Genomic DNA, 22028 nt, shown 5'->3' with positions numbered 1-22028 from the left:
ACAACAACGTAAAATAATGTTCTGTGTGTTATAGTTAAAGGTCCCATAACATGCAAAATCGACTTTTCAGAGCTTTTAACCTTCTTACATTGCTATTTGTGCTTAATATATGTACCCAGAGTGTGTTTTTGATTGATTCCCGCAGTGTTTAGCTATATTACAGACTATCTCCTTTCCTCGAATCTCCAAACTGACGTGGGGTGTCTACAAGACCGCGTCATAATCACAGGCACGCGTCATCATCCCCCCTCACCCTCCCCCTCCCCCCTCTACACCCCCCTCCCGCCTGCCGCCTCCTGCCCCCTTCCCCCCGGCTCCGCGCTGCTGCAGGCTCGTCTCCCCATACAAGCCCCGGAGTTTTTCTGCTTCGATTTACGAGGAAACACGGCTCAAAGAGGCCCAAAACTTCATTAATGATATCGCACTCTTTACTATTATCACAATGGTGAAGGTTTATGTGTCAGTTGATGCAGCCACCGGGAAAATAAATGGAGAGAAGTTCTATCCGATACCGAAAAACCAGGAAATAAGAGCGCGATGGACATAAGACTTTTTTATATATATATATATATATATATATATATATATATATAGATCTATAGATCTATAGATATATCTGTTCGGCGCACGCTGTAGAATAAACACCAGATTTATTTAGGCTCAAAGTAGTGTTGATCTGAAGTTCTATCGTTTCTCACTCACTCGCGCGGCAGGAGCGGCGCAGCACGGAGCAGACAGCTGTGGGGCTACGTCACAGGTGGGCGGGGCACACACACGCTCTGAGACTACGTCACGGGTTGGGCGGGGGAGCCAGATCGCTCTTCACAAGGGTGGGGGCGAATATCAAACCAAGCCGTTTGCATTTCCGGGTTGGTGAGGGGGCCCAAGGTCTGGGTGATATTTCTTAACTATTATGTTAAGGGTGTTGCACAACCCTTATTATTATCAATTATACACTTAGGATAGACTACGAAACGTGAAAAAAGCATGTTATGGCACCTTTAAATACTAAATACTCCAAATTACTGCATGGTATTTCTACTTCAAATGTTTTACTTCAAGTTCACGTCGAGTCGACCTTTGCCATCGCCGACTTCTCGTAAACAACCCGACCTAACAACCCGCCCGTGCCGCACTTCAACCCCGCCTGTCCGTTTGCGCGTTGACGATGAAGAACAAAGTGACTCGCCGGCCACGCCCCTGTCGCCACGTTCCTGTTGCCACCCCCTGTCACCACCCCCTGTCACCACGTCCCTGTCGCCACATCCCTGTCTCTACGTCCCTCTCATCACGTCCCTGTCGCCACGCTCCTGTTGCCATGCCCCTGTTGCCATGTCCCTGTCGCCACATTCCTGTCGTCACGTCCCTGTCTCTACGACCCTGTCGCCACGTCCCTGTCGTCACGTCCCTGTTGCCACGCCCTTTTCGCCACATCCCTGTCACCACGCCCCTCTCCCTACATCCCTATCGCCATGCCCCTCTCCCCCCACCCCAGTCACCACGCCCCTCTCGCCACATCCCTGTCACCACGCCCCTCTCGCCACGTCCCTGTCGCCACGCCCCTGTCGCCACACCCCTGTCTCCACGCCCCTCTCCCCACGCCCCTGTCGCCGCATCCCTGTCGCCACACCCCTCTCCCCACACCCCTGTCGCCACGCCCCTGTCGCCGCGTCCGGGCCCGGTTCAGCTTCGTGCCTCTCTCTTCACAGACGTTAGCCAAAGGACACGCTTCATCTGCCAATCACTGCGGTGCGGCGGCGGTGACAGCCATGACAGTTCTCCGTGACCCACACCTTCTCGTGAGTCACAGTCCGGTGGGAGGAACTGCTCAGAAAAAAAATGACACGATTCCACTTTTCTCGGCGCGTTTGTCTCCAGAGAAAGGCTTGCCAGACAGAGAGGAGGCAGCAGGTGGTTCAGCCGGGATTCAAGCGCTTTTAATTAGAATACTGTACGTCTGGCTGAACGTACAACGATCTGAACGCCACGGCGACAGGGATTAGTGGTCGATGCGTGTGTGGTTTTTTTTAGGGCGGGGGAAGATTTGCATTGTTGTTGGGGAAATCAATGAGTCAAAGCGAACTGTTCTTGTCCTCCAGGTGGCGCCGCGTAGGGCTGTGCAATTTATCCAATCTGAATTGAGATTGAGATTGAGTTGTTTCTAATTGTCAGTGTTCAGCTCGGCTCGGAGTGTTGTCGGTAACGGCACGTGGTTTGCAGCAGAATACAGACATGATTAAAATCTGTTTTGTTTTGCTGTGTTCTTGATTGAAAGCATTTTATAATTTTTACAGTGAATTATGCTTTTATTTTTGTTTTGTGAACTCTATTATAGTTCTATATGTTTAAGTTACTTTTGTATGAACTGTGCTCTACAGATACACTTTTACTGATATTACTAGATTTTTTAAAAAAATTTTTATTGAAAGACAATTGTTTTCTTTCATTAAGACAAAAAATGAATACAACATTCTGAGTGATCATAATGAGAAAACAATTTTTTTTTTTTTTTTCTTAATTTTTTGTCATAAATGATGTCATGGAAGGAGAAAATGTATGTGATCAACATTCATCAATAGCCTTCACACTGGCAGCACAAGGGCTGACTCGCTAACACTCATGCCCCACAGTGAGAAGGTCCCGGGTTCAACCCCTTGGCGGAGTTTGGAGAATTGGTGTGTCTAAATTGCTCACATGAAGGTCATGACTCCCGCCCATATTTACATAACATGAAAGCGGAATATGAATCCCATTAGAGTGTTGCATCACGACCCCGGGCGTGGTTCTGTGGCGATGGGCGGAGTTTAGCAGCTTTAAGGCCCGTGCTTGTGGCCCAGGCTCTTTCAGCATGCGGCCACCAACCCTACGCTTGTTACGCTTTGTGGAGTTTGGTCATTGTCGCGGCCCAACGTTGTGGGTACTGTATCCTGGAGAAGTCCATTGATTTCCTGTCTTTTCTGTTGTAAAATACTAATAGCCCTGTCACGCCCTGCTTTTTGTTAATTACTTACTCGTATGATTCCACCTGTGAGCTCCCGTCCCTGGACAGTACGGCATTAATCTGTCTGTTTGTGTCCACATTTGCACGAGCATTAGACGAGCTCGAGTGACCGCGGCTGCAACAGGTGCGAGAGCGAACGGGCCAAAAGCGTTGAATATGTGAAGAGGCTCGGGACATCTGCAAAACACAGCCCACCGGCGGAGCACAGGAGGGGGGCGCTACAGAGCAGGGCTGAGGTAAACCGTGAGTCAGGAGGACAAATCCGAGCGGTCTTGGTTCGATTTGTTACCTCGTCTCCCAGATAACAGCTCGGACCACTCGTGCACCGGTCAAAGAGCTGACCAGCCGCAAATGGGGGGCTCGGAGACGCTCGGGGGCATCTAAGATAAGATAAGAGAACCTTTATGTGTCCCACAATGGAGGAAATACAGTGTTTCGACGCACAATTGAACAGCAGGAGAAGAGTTCATTTGCAAAAACGGAACGCAAATAATGAAAAGACAAATGCATTTTATTGCAATCGGTATATTTCCATTCAGGCCCACCCACTCAACGGCATATGCATTGATAATATCTGTAGAAGATGCTAACAAATCGTATGTTTGCTTTGAATACAAGATGGTGTCAACATAATGATACAATAGTAGTTTAGCATAGGTGTGTATCTGTAATTGCAAATACGAAAACAGTTAAAATATGTGCGTTTAACCACCAAAACTAGATAAGCAACAACTAATTTACTTTGCCATTTCACGTGGTAGGAAATGTGCAAATAAACACAGTGAAGTTCTGCTAGTTCCTCTGTTAAACGGCGATATAAAATGAGTGAATACCCTTAACATAAGTATAATATCTGATTGGTTGAATAAGATAAGATAAGATAAGATAATCCTTTATTGTCCCACATGGGGAAATTTCATTGGTGCAACGCAGGTAGATACAGAGATAGATACAGAAGAACAGATCACTTATAGGAAGTCTGAAAAACACTTTCAGTAGAAGATCTCCTATAAATAAATAATGGAATGCCTCCAGGCATGATCGCAGTAAAAGTACAATCAACGTGGACCACTACAGACGTGTTTATGCGATTTGGGAGATTTGAATCTTGACGTCGCCACAAAGAGTTTTGTGTTTTAGAAATCCTGGTCAAATCAGACAGAGATCAGGTTTCTCTGGTGAGTGTCTATAAATCAGGGCTTATTCTATGTTTTAGTTCATGATTATGTATAAGACTTGGACCATCTTTACTCATCCACGAAAAATATAGCTCAAAAAATGTGTTTTAAAGAGCAAAACTAATAGTACAAATTGGAATAACAATATAAACTAGAAAATAAAATAGGAATAAAAGTCAAAATTAGGTGGATAGTACATTCTCGTCACAGCTGCTAAGAAAATGTGCCTTGTAAACTCAAAAAAAAAAGTGTGTATAAGCTCCAGCTAAGCTCACACTTATGGACAAGGGTGTTAGTATGGACGTTGAAGTCACCCACAGCTTTTGAAAAAGTGACCCAAGAAAGTTTACTTCAGAACTCTCTGTAGCATCTATGTCCATTTGCGAGCGCCTCACTCATTCAAGCTCGATGCTCGAGAGCAAACAACTGAGTGAGAGAAAGGCTAAATTTAAATGCTAATTTAGGTTCAACACAAGTAACACAATATCGCTGTCAACAGATGGTCGGCAGAGTCACTTGCGACGGAAACTGGAAGGAGCGCCGACTTCTAAAACGGGAGGATTTCTCTGTTAACATTGTCTTTCTTAAGCATCCTTGTATTTAGAGACGCTGACCACCGATAAGACAATAAACATGTTCTTACCAAAAGCATTCGGAATCATCAGGTCTTCAAACGACACGACAACCGTAATGTGGAGGTTGCGCATCGTATTATTCCTTGTTTCTATATTTGGTATTATCCCGGCCGCAACCAGAGAACGCCCAACACTGCCGATTGTGCAGTAGCTCAGTGGTAGAGTGCTCGTCTTCTGATCCAAAGGTCGGCGGTTCGACTCCCTGCTCGGTCAGAGCGGTCAAATCCACTGGCCCACAGGTTGGCGGTGCGATCGCAGCTGCCTCATGTGAATACTGCCGTTGTGTCCTTGGGCAAGACACTTAACCCAGTGTCTGCGTACATCTGCGTACATCTGGGTGTGAGTGAATGGGTGACTGGTTCCTTGATGTAAAGCACTTTGAGTACCTTGACGGTAGAAAAGCGCTATATAAAATGTGACCATTTTGTGTTCTTGGGCAAAACACGTTGTCACTTTGTGACCCACGTGCACGTGCACGTGTACCACAGGGCGTATACATGTGTATGACGGCGTATTTTATATGCGTACGACAGGGGGTATACATGTGTACGACAGGGCGTATACATGTGTACGACAGGGCGTATACATGTGTACGACAGGCCGTATACATGTGTACGACAGGCCGTATACATGTGTACGACAGGGCGTATATTATAATGACAGGGCGTATATATGTGTATGACGGCGTATTTTATATGCGTACGACAGGGGGTATACATGTGTACGACAGGGCGTATACATGTGTACGACAGGGCGTATACATGTGTACGACAGGCCGTATACATGTGTACGACAGGCCGTATACATGTGTACGACAGGCCGTATACATGTGTACGACAGGGTGTATATTATAATGACAGGGCGTATATATGTGTACGACAGGGCGGATACATGCGTACGACAGGGCGTATACATTCGTACGACAGGGCGTATACATGCGTACGACAGGGCGTATACATGCGTACGACAGGGCGGATACATGTGTACCACAGGGCGTATACATGTGTATGACAGGGCGTATACATGCACTGTTGCCACCAAATAAACACATACTGATCCCTACTCCTTCACAGGTACTGATGCTGTAACTATATCAAGAAGAGTAAACCATCGTCCGATCTAATATTTAAGCACTTATAGCTTGTATTTGAATGATCTGTGTAAGAAAATACGTGTTTAGGTATATTTACTTTTAAAAACATGTAATTAAATAAAAAAACAACTTATAAAATCGAAATACTTTGCAGAAAAACCAACAACATATTAAATAGACTAGTGGCACTCGCAAACAAAATCACGTGTTCATATAATTCATTTCCCTTATCTAACCTTGTGAGTTAATTCGCTTGTGTAGTCGAGCATGAACCGTAAGCTCTATCATCCTCACGTTGACGCGGGCCTTAGCGCCGTTGTCCGCGACAGCGAACCACGGCCTGAATCAGGAATAATTAGAGGAGAAACCGGGCGTGGCCGCTGTGACGGACGTGCGCGAGGGGGGAAGGTGACGGCCCGTTCACAAAGGCGCCGCCCGCCACAATAAGAAGGGTTTGGTTTTGTTCACGTGGAGACGGAGGGTGTTTAAAATAGATCCGCAGAGTACAACCTTCGTACGTCCACGGAAATGCTCAGAAAGTTCCGCAGATCGGCATTAGCAGGCGGTGGCGCTCACGTTAAGAGCGCATGTTTTCAGCCAGGAAATAAATAGATTAATGCGTAAATTGAGTCAAAATATCTTAAAAGTGGAATGGACAATTTTTTTCAGCAAATTTTTTATCATATTTCCTCGTGGCGTGGACTGCCGATTAGTCCTGCCACGTATCAATCATAAAACGCACCTACCGCTCACCTGCAGCCGCGTGCGGTTTGTCCCCACGTTTCCGCGTGCCTAAGCGCATGGATCTATCATAATATAGTTCCCTCAGTGTACGGGGCAAAATGAAGACGGAGAAAGACAGTTCGAAGTGGACAGAAATCTATAGGAGACGAGAGATGCGATGCGCTCCGTTGCGCTAATAAACAAACGCACGTGTGTGTTGTATCAGTCCGCACGGGGGAGTGGCATGCGCACTTCCGCCTGCGTTCTCAAATCGCCGAAAAATCGTCCATTGTGCCTTTAACTGCGACCTTCCGACATCTCCGGAGCGTCCCGAGAGTGGAGCCGTGGACACGCTTTTAGGGGTGGGAATCGGACTCAGGGAAAACAGGCAAACCCAGGTTATTGAGGACCTTCTCGCTGTGAGGCACGACTGTTTCCTACGTTAGGCTGGGGGAGACGCTCAGGGAGACGCTCAGATATGTCAAGTTTGGTTCACGGTGTGTTGAGGTGATACATTTCTTTGGGAAACTGGGATTATTAGAGAAAGACGTAAAAGTATTATAGGCGACATCAATCAATCAATCAATCTATTGTGGCTCCCACACTTTTTCTCGTTGCTTCGGATGTGACTTTTGATGACACTGACACACTTATAAAACATGTCATGCTTCAGTTATATAGTGTCCAAAAACATTTAAAACACTTGGACTATAGTCTCTGTGATTACACAAAGAAGTAAAATAATATATAATAAGCTTTTTTATTTGATAGATTTTTTTCAGATATTTTTTCTGGTCTTCCTTTTTTTTTTTTTTTTTTCTGGGTATTTTATATGTTGCTGTTGTTATTGTTTGTTTGTCTCACTAAAAAGCAAAAAAATAATAATAATGATAAAAAAAACTTAAAAATAAATGTCTAAATGATCAAATTGTATATTATGCAAAAAGTTAAATAATAAATCTAATATGTATTTATTCAAACAATATTGGAATTTTCTACATGGTTTGTTTGTCTCACTCAGAAGCAAAAATATAAAGGAATAATAATTTAAAAAAACACACACAAAAACTTATACATCATCAAATTGTATATTATGTAAAAAGTTGAATAACACATCTAATATGTATTTATTTAAACAATATTGGAAATGTATTTAAACAAAATCAGAACCGTCGTTGCGTTCCTGCTACCGTTCTGGCACCTCAGTTTGGGAACCGATGCTCTGTCACGTCTTTAATCACAATCATAACCTACTCCTCTGGTATTATCGAAAAAAAAACAAACACATTTATTTCTGTCACATTGTTTGTCCGTCGTCCTCTTGTTTTTGCCGGTGCAGCGTCTCAGTGTTTGGGCTCGTTTCCACGGTAACTCGAGTGTTTCGAGCGCTCCATCAGAGAAGTGCCATCTGTCACCTGTAACACACCAAATAACACTGCTTTTTCCTGACATATCCGTGCTTAAATCAAGAGGCTTGTGAACATCCGTGTCATGGAAAACTTTGGTGTCAAGGAAAACGTTTCATTAGCTTATGTTGTTGTAGCTCGTTAGCTCTTTGCAACTGAAGAGCGTAGTTCTTTGGGTAAATGAGACGCACAGAGGGCCCCTTCTCCTCCGCAACCACACAACCACACAAGTGTCACTGGAAACACTCTTCTTCTTCTTCTTCTTCTTCATGTTCTTCTTCATCTTCTTCTTCTTCATGTTCTTCTTCATCTTTTTCTTCTTCTTCTTCTTCTTCTTCTTCTTCTTCTTCTTCTTCTTCTTCTTCTTCTTCTTCATCTTTTTCTTCTTCTTCTTCCTGTTCTTCTTCTTCCTCTTCCTCTTCTTCTTCTTCTTCTGTGTTTTATGGCGGTTGGTAATCCAAGTCTTACATTACCGCCGCCCGCTGTAGTCGACTTTACACTTCATTCTTTAGACTTTCTACTGGCTGGAGCGTGAGTAGAAGACCAGCGACGCCCCCTAACTCCCATGTCTTTACTCCGACTACTCTGACTACTTTGACTACTCTGATTACACTGAATACTCTGATTACTCTGAATCTCCAAAATGGGGGATTTCTGCGTCACCGGAAAAAAACTCCCATTTCGCACTTCGAGACGCAACTTTGACGCACCCGCGGCCGAATGGGCCCTCAAAGGGGCTTGATTGAGCTGCTTCACCTCCCCCTTTACCACGACTGCAGCAGCACTGTAGGATAATCACCTCTCTCTCTCTCTCTCTCTCTCTCTCTCTCTCTCTCTCTCTCTCTCTCTCTCTCTGTTTAAAATGCCTCTCACATGCGCGCTCCCGTGTCCGCTCCAAACCACGCGCTCTCTCCCTCCCTCCCTCCCTCCCTCCCTCCCTCCCTCCCTCCTTCTCTCTCTCCCTCCCTCTCTCTGCTTTTCCCATCACGTCCATCCATCTTCACATCTCAAACCACGGGGGCGCGCGCCTTTATATTACATCTCTCTTTCCCAATCAATGCGCTCAAAGTCTGTCTCACTTTCTCTCTCTTTTTTTTTTGTTTTATCCCTTTTCTTCTTGATTTTTTTGATAACTATTTATACAAACACATCATTGCCCAGCTCTGGCCCCGCCATCAGATCACGAGGACCTGTTAGATGCGGCCTCAGAGTGCGCGCACAAATAATGGACTCGTTTCAAGGTTTCTCAGCTCCGCGCGCGGCCCCCGCCTTCGCGCTCGCCTTTCTCCTCTCTCTTTCCTCTCTCCCTCCTCTCCTCTTTCCTCTCTCTTTCCTCTCTCTCTCTCTCCTCTCTCCTCTCTCCCTCCTCTCTCTCTCCTCTCTCCTCTCTCTCTCTCCCTCTCTCTCTCTCTCCTCTCTCTCCCTCTCTCCTCTACCTCTCCCTCTCCCTCTCCTCTCTCTCTCTCCCTCTCTCTCTCCTCTCTCCTCTACCTCCCTCTCCCTCTCTCTCTCCCTCTCTCTCTCCCTCTCTCTCCCCTCTCTCCCTCTCTTTCCTCTCTCTCTCTCTCCTCTCTCCTCTCTCCCTCCTCTCTCTCTCCTCTCTCCCTCCTCTCTCTCTCCTCTCTCTCTCTCTCTCTCTCTCTCCCTCTCTCTCTCCTCTCTCTCTCCTCTCTCTCTCTCCCTCTCTCTCTCCTCTCTCTCTCCTCTCCCTCTCTCCCCTACCTCCCTCTCTCTCCCTCTCCCTCTCTCTCTCCTCTCTCCCTCTCTCTCCCTCTCTCTCCCTCTCTCTCCCTCTCTCTCTCCTCTCTCTCCCTCTCTCCTCTACCTCCCTCTCCCTCTCTCTCCCTCTCTCTCTCCCTCTCTCCCCCTCTCTCTCCCTCTCTCTCTCCCTCTCTCTCCCCTCTCTCCCTCTCTCTCCTCTCTCTCTCCTCTCCCTCTCTCCCTCTCTCCTCTACCTCCCTCTCTCTCTCGTATATCTCTGCATTTCCTCCTCTGCCTCTGCGCTTCAGCTCGGCGGTGAATGCGGCGCGCGCGGCGGACGGCACGGCACGGCACACGGGCGGCACCGCGCAAAAACGGACAAAAAGAAGAAGAAACCCGCTCGAACCACCGCGTCCCTGTGGAGGATTTCCCGCTTTACAACACGGCCTGGGGAACTTGCGTTTTCCCCGTGACGTTTCCCCCCCGCCGGAGTTTGCGGCAAGCCTCTGAACAACTGCATTATTCATTTTTACGCACAGCTTTTCCGCTCGTTTGCCCCGCGCCCGTCGCGAGGATTGCCCCGCGTCTCCAGACATGTACTCCGCTTTCTACCCCGTGTGGCTGTTCGGAGACTGATCCCCTGCACAGTGCATCCAAGTTTCACCCCAAAGAACTGCGCCGCTGCCGGTGCGCGCGCGGCTCGCCTTTTCCCCGGGACCGACGCGTATCCAAAACCCGTTGCGCCAATGGAAGGGGTTTTCCTTGAATCTTTAAAACCGCTGGTGCGCAACTTCAGGACATTTTAATTGGATGGATCGCTAAGACCAGGACTCTCTCTCACACACAGCCCCGGCTCCCTCTCCTCCCCCCCCCCCCCCCCCACACACACACACATTAGTCACTGCATGTAGGGCAACCGAGTCCCGAAGAATGCGGGACATTTCACCGCCGTGACCGTTTTTTTTTTTTTTTTGTCCTTACTCGGGACTGCGTTTCCGTTCCTCTGCGTCCGCGCGCCTTCCTCCACCTGCCCAGAGCCTGCACCCACATGCTCCGACACCGATGGATGGCGCGCAGCAGCCGCGATGGGGGAGCAGCTCGCACAGGGGGTGATCTCTCCCAACAAGAGGAGCCCGTGAGCAAGAGACGCATCGGGTGAAATAGGACGCCACCCTTTCTTCACCCAGTTTTTGTTGTTGTTGTTGTTGCGTGCGTGTGAGTGTCTTCCTTTCTCCTCCTTTACTGTTGCGTCTTGAGTGCATTCGTGACAGACTGATAGGATACAGCGTTCAGCACCGCGCGGGGATAATATAACGGGCGCACGCGGCTTGTTGCGCCATAAAAGAAGAAGAAGAAGACAAAAAAAAAAAAAGACGCAAAAAGCCGGAGCATGTCTCGCCCGCGCCGCTGCCCCGCGTCTCCGGAGGGACCAGCGCGCCTCCCCGTCCCGCGTCCAGGTAAGAAAAGCTGCGTTTTTTTTTTTTTTTGGGGGGGGGGAGGAAACACCGGGGGCAGTGACGGCCGCACCGGCAAAATGTGATTAAAGTAAAGTGTGTCCCCGATTAAAGATTCATGGGGACGTGAGCAAGCCAAGCGGCGTCGGGAGACTTGGGGCCGGATCGGCGCGTTGCATGGGATGAAAACAGTGTAACTGATGCTGTGCTCATGGGAAGTATCCCGGGACTAAGACGTGGGACTAATCCCGCCAAGGGCACGACAGCAGCCGCGAGTCAGAGTGAGAGAGAATGCATGCAAGAGAATACAGCGATCCACGGACATGACGATTGATGGAGAAAAGACACACTAAAGACACATGATTTACATGATTGGTGGTCAAAAAAAACATGTTACATCAGCTTAACTCCGGAAATAAAGACAAAAAATCATTATCTACTTCATTTATATTAATATTAACCAAAGTGCAGCACAGTATACATGAAAAAACGATCGAAAACGATTACATCACAATTAAAACAATTAGACAGGCTTTAAGCATGTTGAACAACATAAATAAAACTGCACGAGGCAGATAAGAGCGCTAAAAGACGCAGAAGACCACACGGCTCGACGGTTTTGAGACGAGACTTCAAAAACACTGCACTGCGAGGACCAGCACCCAGGGGAAAACCAGGTCTGGTCCCAAACTAGATCCAGAATCTAAACCGATATTAGAGGATCTGTGTTAGCCTCATCTCCAGTTCTGGACTAAGTTATGCAAATCCAGAACGAGTCCATTGCCTGTGCTGGATGTGCGAGTGAACGCTCGAGTCCATCAGCACCGCACGGCCTTGGACTGCATGAAATGATTTGGGATTACGCAGATGTTACAGGTGCACTATAGAGTCCAGGCCAGTGCTCGACCTGCTCCACATCAAGAACACGGTTTGGTCCTGGTTCTGGTACCGATTCGAGCCCAGTTCTGTCCTGATGTCGACTTGGTTTTCGGTCCCAGTCCCGGTGGTTTTGTCCAGGGTTTTAGTCCCAATTTGACGTGGCGAACGCTGCACGTACAGAAAAACACAGAACGTGACCGATGCGTGCTCGGGTTCCACACCTTTGTCACACCAGCTCCGAACAAACGAAACAACCCAAATCAATCACTACCGTCCCGCAACGCAAACACCACACGCAAATTCCCACGAAGGACAAGCACGTGTCGAGCACTGAGCGAGCCGTCCCACACGAGCTGTCCGGAAGGTAGTTTTGTTCGACGCCGTTGGGATTGAAACAAGACTCGAACTTCAATTTGATGTACTGTGGAAAAGAACTGCATGGATTATAACTACAAGTAACTGTTTTAATCAAGTACTGCACTGTAAACTAGTGTAAGTCTTGAGAAATGAGTACTTTCAGGTGAAAATACCTGTAACACAGCATGATTTTAGTGGTTTTGGGTAGTATCTTGTGAGGTTAGTGGAAAAGGAAGGAAAAAATGTAGATGTTACTCAAGTATTCTTTGTACTTTGAGTAATCTTTAATGTGTTGAGCGCGGATTTAGCGTCCATGTTCAGTTCCATGTTTAGTTGGTTGGGGCAGAGGCCAGTTCCATTCCTGTATCGATTAAATAGCATTTTTACAGAAAAAACATAATTGAAATGATATCCACACATGTTACGTCATCATTTATATTGGCAACAAGTATATTCCTGCAGTACACGCATCCGGCCACACCACAAATCCTCTACATTAACCAATTATCCTTAAAAACTAAAGGATTGCATTCTATGTCACCTGAAACTCAGCCAAAATGAAAAGTAACTGTGCATTTACTTGACAACTTTTATTGCAAATACTACTTCCACCTGGGTTCCACCTGAGATTCTGGGTTAAACTGCATGTAGTTTGCAGTAAGATTCGAACTTTGGCGGTGCAAATTTAACCTTTTTGCGTTAAGCAATGGTATTTATTAAGAGACTACACGGCTTAAGTCAAGGAAATTAAAATTCAACAAGTTTTATTTCAACGTTTTAATGAGGAAGAATAAAAACAAACAGCCCTGCCCTTCTTCCACACCTCCAGGCTCACTCTGCTCTTAAACACGCACACCTCACTAAAGAGCTGCAGTCATATATACGTATACACTGAGCCACTGCTAAATCAACACTATTTGCTCCAGTTTGCTCTACCTCTAAAGCAAACCCTCCTCTATATTAGCGTCTTCAACAACAAAAAAAAAAAATGTGTTTTTTATTGACCTGCCAATACGTCACTGCCGTCTCCCCAGGCCTGTGTTTGCACTCCCCTAATTACGGTAATATCCTGCTCGGGCTGGAATCAAGTTCCAAATTAAACACAAGAGTCACACAGGAAAAGAGGTGGCCTGCCAACTCTGGGACGAAGAAAACAAAGAACAATGCTAATAAACACAGTCAGACATTTATTAAAACTTAGCCCGATGGCAGATACGCAGTGCTACAGGAAAGGCAGGGCCGCGTTGCAGTGGGTCGTGCGGGGCTCGCGCGGCCCGCAGTGAGCATAATGCATCGGGTGATTAATGGACAACTGAGACGAAAGAGGAAATACTGTGTTGCCGTGGTTTTAATTAAAGTGGTAATTGAAAAGGTCCAGGCTTGTGTAAGCGTGCGTAGATGTGCGGATGGACGTGGGATGCAAGGTCTGGGGACGGTCCCACCTCAGCTGTTCAGAAATATACTTGACGTAGCGAAAAAATACGGAAACATGTCATGGAACAGACGGACGGGGTTCGGTTTTTACAGAGGATTTTGGGTTCTCGGGACAAGGTCATGATCAGCGTTTGGATTTGTTCATTGTGCGCTATTTTTACAGTTTCACAAGGCGTTTGGCAGATGCTAGTGCTGCTTTCAATTCAAACAATATAAAAAAATAACGCAATTAATCCATCTGAACTTAAGTAGCGCTATTTAGATGCGTCCAATACTGCTCTTTCAATCAAAGTCATTCAATATATAACTATATTCTTTTGTACATATAGTCCAGGATAGTGGATTGTGATCCTTCAGTCTCGGAAACCTCTTTTTTACCTGTAGAAAAAAATTAAGAATAAATTGGCAAACCAGACTTCTTAACAAACCACTCTAAATTCATGGTTCGTAAAACTTTCACTTTAATGTCCACAATAGTAGATCTTTGTCACCATCACGTGGCATAACAGTCAGTCCATCAAAGCTTTACAATATATAATAAGGACAATCACAAATATCTGCTGCCTATACGATCATATAATTCATTAGTGCTTATGTAAATGTGTTATAGAATTGCAACATTTTGCCAATATCTTGCGGAACCAACATGTCATCACTTAAAATAATTCAAGCAGTCTAACGCAGGATCTTTGCAGAACCGTTCCGAAGTTTTGGTCGACCTCTATTTTTACAGAATTTTATAATTCAAGGCGGCGATTGTTCTAGTGTGTGCTGCTGATCCTGTTTTCAGACCAACTCAGGCTAAAAACTCTCCAATGTTAGTAACAAACACATGATATTTAGGTGAGACGTACTCGTTAAAGCCTGTGTCTAAACAATGCCATTATTGTCTCGTTTTAATGGCTTTCAGGTTCATGTTCATTTCATTTTCAGACATAGCCCTTTACCTAGCATGCGTACTGTTAGCCTAGTAGCATAGTAGCAACAGAAACAACATATTCTTGTGTATAAATCCTGCCCAGCCTGTAGTTTAGACCTTAACAAACATGTTCTGAAATACGTGCGTGTTTTAGTTCAGCAGTTCAGTTCAGTCTTCTTTCTTTCCAACGTTCCTGTTTGACATGTTTAAAACGTGCACCTTGAACAGAATCCAGCTGATACAATTGCAAAAGAATCGATGGACATTTTGCCAACGTTGTACTTCCCTAATGTGTAGTGCCAGTTGGCCCAATAAAATTCAATCATGCTTACGTAAAACTTGATGGGCTTTCGATTAGAACACACTGGCTGCATTGCTTTAGTGTCCTCGTGGTAGCATCTTAGCATGTACTACTTCTAATCGGATCATAGTCACAAAATGGTGGAAGATTCCCGAATTGGTGTCAAAATGCAATCGGCGCAGATGCTTCCATGGCAACACATGCAAAGACAAACTACATCTAATGTGCAATACATTTCTTTTACCTTTTAAACATATTTTCCCTTAAATATGAGCCAAACATTTAACTGCAAAATAACAAATCAGTACAAAACATTGAAGGCAACAGACATTAGTGCAGAGTACGTTTGGTGCATGATATTTTACATTACCGCTTTGATTCTTTGACAAACTAATGCTACATCTGACAGATAACATGTGTAAACCATTCTGGCTGGTAAAACAATGAGGCTAACGGATTAGCATGATTGACACAAATCCGGTAATTGACTCAGATTGGGGAAGAACATGGTGCGCGTCAGCATAACTTCAGGCACATGCATATTTTGATCCTGCCTACACATATTCACGTCTGCATTGTTGCATTTAACTGTCTTTTCTGTCTTTAAGGTCACTAAATGGTTTTCTGGGGGAGGACTTGTAACCAGCGAGATGCGGCTCGTACTACTGCTGGCAACGCTGTTGTCCCGCGTCCCGGCCTCCCTCTCCTCCTCCCTCTCCTTCTCCCCGGCGGGCTCGGACACCCCCGCCATGGCAGACCCCTCCTCTTCGGAGCTCACGGCAGAGACGTGCTCGGTGTGCGCCTGCATGTCGGTGGAAAACGTCCTCTACGTCAGCTGTGAGAAGCTCACCGTGTACCGCCCGACGCAGCTCATCCCACCGGTTTCACAGCTCTACCATTTGAACTTCCAATACAACATTTTGAACATCCTCTACCCAAACTCTTTTCCCAATTTCACCCACGCTGTGTCGCTACAACTTGGGAACAACAACCTCCAAAACATCGAAGGCGGCGCGTTTTCCGGAATGAGCTCGCTGAAACAGCTGCATTTGAACAACAATGAGCTGAAAGTGCTGAGAGCGGACACTTTTATTGGAGTGGAGAACTTGGAATACCTCCAGGCCGACTACAACTTGATCAAATACATTGAAAAGGGAGCGTTTAACAAACTCCACAAGCTAAAAGTGCTTATCCTCAATGACAATCTAATACAACTGCTACCAGATAACATATTTCGGTTTGCATCAATGACTCATCTGGATATAAGGGGAAATAGGATCCAAAAAATACCTTACATAGGCGTGTTGGAGCACATCGGCCGCATCGTTGAACTCCAATTGGACGATAACCCTTGGAATTGTACCTGTGACTTGGCGCCGCTGAAGGCGTGGCTCGAAAACATGCCGTATAACATTTTTATCGGGGAAGCTGTTTGTGAAACGCCAAATGATTTGTACGGGAGGCTATTGAAAGAGACCAACAAACAAGAACTGTGCCCAATGGGAACCGCTAGCGACTTTGACGTGAGGATGCCGCCTTTGCCAGGTGATAACGGGCCTTCCAAAATGTCCCCCACGACTATAGCGCCAATGGCAACAAAATCACCAAAATCCACAGACTCTTCTAAAATGTATGGCAATGGCATTGTGGCTGGGCTGCCGCCATTTGGAAGAAATAGCCAAATTGTTTCCTTTCAAACCCGGACGCCACCTATAATGTGCCCACAACCTTGTAGCTGCAAGGCGCATCCATCAGATTTTGGTATTAGCATTAGCTGTCAAGAACGTAAGATCAAAACCTTGGCAGATCTTGTGCCCAAGCCTTCAAACGCTAAGAAGCTGCACTTGAGCGGGAATTACATCCAAGATATAAGCCCTATTGATTTCCAAGGCCTTGAAGGACTAGACCTCCTCCACCTCGGCAGCAATCAAATTGTAACCGTCCCAAATCGTGTTTTTGCCAACCTAACTAACTTGCGGAGACTGTATCTAAATGGAAACCAGCTCGAGGAGTTGCACCCAGAAATGTTTCTGGGCCTGACAAACTTGCAATATCTATATCTGGAGTACAATGCCATTAAAGAAATTCTCGCCGGCACTTTCGACTCAATGCCCAATCTCCAGCTCCTGTATCTCAACAACAACGTATTGCGGAGCTTGCCCGCTTACGTATTCGCCGGTGTACCTTTGGCGAGGCTAAATTTGAAAAACAACCACTTCATGACGCTACCTGTGAGCGGAGTCCTGGACCAACTGCAAACCCTGACCCAAATAGACTTGGAGGGGAACCCGTGGGACTGTTCGTGCGATTTGGTCGCTCTGAAACTGTGGCTGGAGAGGCTAAATGAGGGAGTAGCTGCCAAAGAGGTCAAATGCGCTTCGCCTGTGCAGTTTTCCAACACAGAGCTGAAGCAACTGAAAAGCGAAATCCTGTGTCCAAAACTGATCCACCGGCGGCCGTTTATTCTGACCAGCGCCACTCCCATTTTGACCTCTTTGTCACCTGCTGGAGTCGGCAAAGCGGCGCCTGGAGGTCCCGTACCACTGTCTATAATGATCCTGAGCATTCTCGTAGTGCTTATAGTTACTGTTTTTGTGGCCTTTTGTCTATTAGTATTTGTCTTGAGGCGGAATAAAAAACCAGCCGGCAGGCAAGAAGGACTCGGCAATCAGGAATGCGGGTCAATGTCGTTGCAACTTCGCAGGCATAACCACAAGTCCGGGAAGAAGTGTGCGATACCCGGCGACGACTTGGGAGGCGAGACCTTCATCCCGCAAACCATCGAGCACATCGGGAAGAGCCACACGTGCGGGATCGGCCGGAATTCCGATTTGGACGCCGGGTTCAAGTTCGCGGACTCGCAGCGGCAAAAGATCATCCTGCGGACCTGCGAGAAGGACGCTTTATCGACTCTGGAGCGAAACAAGAGACTCAGCACCATCGACGAGCTGGAGGAGTTCCTCCCCAACCGGGAACCGAGCATGTTCATTCAGAATTTCCTGGACAGAAAGACCGACTTCAACAGCATAGGGATGGGCGGGTACGAGATACGCTACCCGGACAGTCGGAGTTTGGACAGAAAGATGAAAAAGACGTCGCTGATCGGAGGCAACCACAGCAAGATTGTGGTGGAGCAGAGGAAAAGTGAGTATTATGAGTTAAAAGCCAAGCTCCAAGGGACACCTGACTACCTACAGGTGTTAGAGGAGCAGACTGCGTTGAGTAAAATGTGAGGATGCTATTTTTTTTAGTTTTTTTTTTATTATTTCGTCCATTGGTTCCATGCGGGCAGACAGAAAGCCAAAGTCATCTGTCTTTTCAAGCTTGATTTGCTTCCCCCCCTTTCTCTCCCTTTTTAGCCACACAAACATATCATTCAACCCTCCTCCTCCTCCTCTTCCTGCTCTCGTCTCCTTCGCTTTGGGTCTCTATCTCTCTCCCACACATAGCAAAAAAAAAAGTGCCTTCTGGGAATCCTTAATGACCAATGCAGAGATGGACAAAATGGCTCCACACACTTCAAAGCGATTGCTCAAATTGTCGCGACAATATTGGCAAGTTAAAGACCCATTCCGGATTATCCACCGGCCGCGGACCGCGCCACTTGCTCACGCGCAAAAACACGGACCGGACGGCGACAACAAACTAGAAAATTTGCTGCTATAGAAGTATTTCATTCCTTTTTTCACGTTTTTTTTATCATTTTTTTTTTTTCTTCTTGGCTCATTTCTTTCCCAACCAAATTCAACCACAAGTGGGGAAAAAAGACACAGAAAACCCAACAACACTGCTTGAGAAAATACCTCGCCATCTCCAACGTTTATTTTTCTCCAAAAGATCGCGAACGATTACGTCTATTTTTTGCTTTACGGAAGTCGTGCTCGGTCCTAGTTGCGACGGTTGTGGATACTTTGCTATTTTGTTGCAAGGAAAATCCGTACGCATTTGGGATTTCGGCACAGACCCTTTGACTTTTCATGGATTAAAAATGCTAGTGGTACTTCATTTGGAAACGGGAACAAGGCACCGCTATTAGGAATGATTTCTTGATGTTTTTTTTGTTTTTTTATTTTTTTTTTTGTGTAAAGAGCCATGTTAAATATAGTGTCTTCTGAATGGTGTTTCTCTTCAAAGTTCAAAAAAACTGTTTTGGGTGAAATATTATATAACGGCACATTCACTGTCAAGAGGACATTATTTCTGAAGAAAAATTTGAAAAAAATGTCATGAAAAAAAAAAAAAGTACAAAAAAAAAAAAGATATTACTAAAGCTGCTTGCCATGTAAGCGTAAAACCTGGAAATTTATTTTGTATGTCTTACATTATTTGTATTTGTGGGACTGGTTTGTAAATTACAAGATGACACATTTAACGGACTTTGAAATGGTATAATCTCAATCCAACCCCCCCACAACCCCCTCTGGTCGGATCCGTAGTCCAAAATTGCAGTCATAGTCATTTATTTTTCTATACGAGCTTATTTAACAGTCTATTTGGTCTCATTTAACGGCGGAGGGACGAGGACTTTTGAGGCGCCGGACCGGGGACCGCCGCGCTTGCCGTTCCTGCGGGGAATTCGAGCCGAGTGGCGTGAGCGACCCAGAGTTGGTTGTGAAACGTGACCTTTCCTCTTTCTTTTGTTTCTCTTTTTTTTTCTTTTCTTTTTTAATCGTGACCTAAAGCCTGATCTAGTCCCGGCAGTTTCCTTTATTATTACTATTATTACCACTACTACGTATATCGCCGACGATTATCTTGTTCAAGGTTTCTTATGCAACCAAAATAATATGTGCATTCAACTCGATATGGTTCAGCGTCGCCGGGATGGGAACTGTTCGAAATGGCAAAATTGACGAAATCATAATATCCATGTGCAATATATGCTTCGATTCATTTTTTTTATTTTTTAAATTTAGTTTCAAGCTTTTTCACAAATTTTGTTGAACTATCCGGTCCTTATTTAAAAGAGTATTGTTAAGTTAAAACTATGAGTGTTTATTGACATTTCAATTGAATAGAATGTATCTTGGAAAGTATAATAAATACAGTTTTCTATCAGTCATAAATCTTTTGTATGCCGGCTATTTCCTTTCTCTTCATCATCATCATCGTCGTCGTCGTCATGGTGTCGACAGCGGTGAATATACTTTGCACCAGAGTTTGATCTGAAATGTACTGGTTTATAATGTGTCAAACGTAGCAACAGACAGATATGAATTAGTATTAAAACTAGAAACATGATTTAAAAAACCTATTTAAAAAATCACATAAAAGGTGCAAAATTCTACTTTTCCAGAAAACATTTTGAACAATCTTGAGCGTTATTGCAACTGAAATAAGACCACATGGTAATATGAAAAGAATACTATTATTTTGTGTTGAAAGTTACAGTCTGTTGTCTGTTTTTTAGCATCACTGTGGTATTGAAAACAGTATTTTTGAGTATCAAGCCTTTTCTTTAGTGCAAAGCTCGAGTCTGGACTGTTTGTATCGTGACTACAGGTCAGAGAAAAGTCTAATTAGAATTAAACTCATGTCTTATTTTTAACGAATGATCAAAAACATCATGTGCACGTTTGACACTAGGACTGGCTGATGTAAAGGTGCATTGTGTCACTTTTCTGGAGGAGGTTCTACCCCCTGTTTGTCTCATGGAGATTTTACTGCCAGAAAAAAACAAGAATTCTTACTGTGAGCGGACTCGCCTCTCCACAAGCCCGACATTTCACTTTATTGAAGACAGACATGTTAGATATTCCAGGCAAAGCCGTAACGTCTCCATGGTGACAAGCAGTTGGCAAGTTGTCCTTCAAAATAGTCACACAGTGCCTCTTAAAGGTGTACATACCAGTCAATCCAACTGTTATCTGACTAAGTTCTCAGGATAAGTGCCGCTCTTCTCTGGAGAAGTGCTGGTCTTTTCAGGAGATGAAGAGTTCACCGGTGGTATATAGCCAAGTTTTACCATTACATTCTCTAGTTTCAGTGATATTTGTGTCTAAAATCCTCCAAAAGATTTGCATTATATTAAAATCTATTCACAAAATAGTAAAGTCCACCTTCTTTTCAAACATAAACCTGTCAATCACCCTCTGGAAAGTGCTTGCATCGGATAAAGATCAGATCATGTTAACTGTCCTTAAACCTGTAATGTTTTCTCTTCTTGTTGATTGCTTTGAGTTTGATGGGAATACTGTACTGAAAATTACGTTTCTCCCTGAAGACCACACCCTTCTTTCTCCGACAACATTTGATCAACAGTTTTCTTTGACGTTCAGGTTCAGGCTCGCGACGTCGTTCAATCTCATCTTCAGTCTTATCGTTCCCAAAGAAAGATTGGTAACATTTTTCTTGAGGCGAGGGAAAAACGCAGGGACCAGCTGCGGTTTGGTATAATAATCCACTAATGAAGCGCTATCGACTGCTCTGGAGTCACGGGGGGGTTCTGGTTGAACAAACACAGGACTAACCCGGAGAGCACAAGCAGGTTTCTCACGTCAATATTCCAATGATGAGGTATTCTAAAGCGTCGATTCCCACACAAAATAAGTCTTACTCAAAATGTCTCGCAGTTTTATATGAAAGTTGTGGGTTTCAGGCGTAAGGAAATGAATGATTTGGCACCATTTATACAATATTTTGAATTTTTAATAATAATATTTGTTGGACTGGAACAAGTCGGAGCGCTATTTTTTTGTCCAATGGGAAGCGCTGTTGGATGAGAGCCACGTGGAAACAACTGCTGTCGTGGTGGAACGTCAGAGTGAGAGAGGACAGTGGGCGGGGCTACGGTTCGGTTCTTTTATATTGACTTAGGAGTGACACGATTTCAAATTTTAGTCGCAACGATTATTGTGAGAATAAACGTCGCGATTTAACGGTTATTCGCGATTATTGACGACCAAAATGACAAGAAAATCCCAAATGTTCTTTCCTTCTTGCTTTCT

General features: G+C 45.2%; 1 protein-coding gene across 1 annotated transcript; it reads left to right on the top strand.

Annotated features, from left to right (window-relative positions):
* Positions 1–11085: 11085 nt before the first annotated feature.
* Positions 11086–18720, top strand: slitrk4 (SLIT and NTRK-like family, member 4). Its single transcript, XM_072440020.1, has 2 exons — positions 11086–11194; positions 15690–18720. Exon 2 carries the CDS (start codon positions 15732–15734, stop codon positions 18312–18314), a length of 2583 nt encoding a protein of 860 aa, XP_072296121.1. The 5' UTR covers positions 11086–11194; positions 15690–15731; the 3' UTR covers positions 18315–18720.
* The last annotated feature ends 3308 nt before the right edge of the window (positions 18721–22028 follow it).

This window comes from Eucyclogobius newberryi, unplaced genomic scaffold (genome assembly GCF_026437365.1).
Source record: "Eucyclogobius newberryi isolate DKJ021-1_F unplaced genomic scaffold, fEucNew1.0.hap1 SCAF_11, whole genome shotgun sequence".
In the NCBI taxonomy this organism is placed as follows: domain Eukaryota; kingdom Metazoa; phylum Chordata; class Actinopteri; order Gobiiformes; family Gobiidae; genus Eucyclogobius; species Eucyclogobius newberryi.
Note: the sequence above shows the minus strand (reverse complement) of the source record. Positions and strands in the feature narration are given on the sequence as shown.

Bases quoted from the DNA above. Each gene is read 5' to 3' on its own strand.
- slitrk4 (XM_072440020.1), top strand. From the start codon at position 15,732: ATGCGGCTCGTACTACTGCTGGCAACGCTGTTGTCCCGCGTCCCGGCC.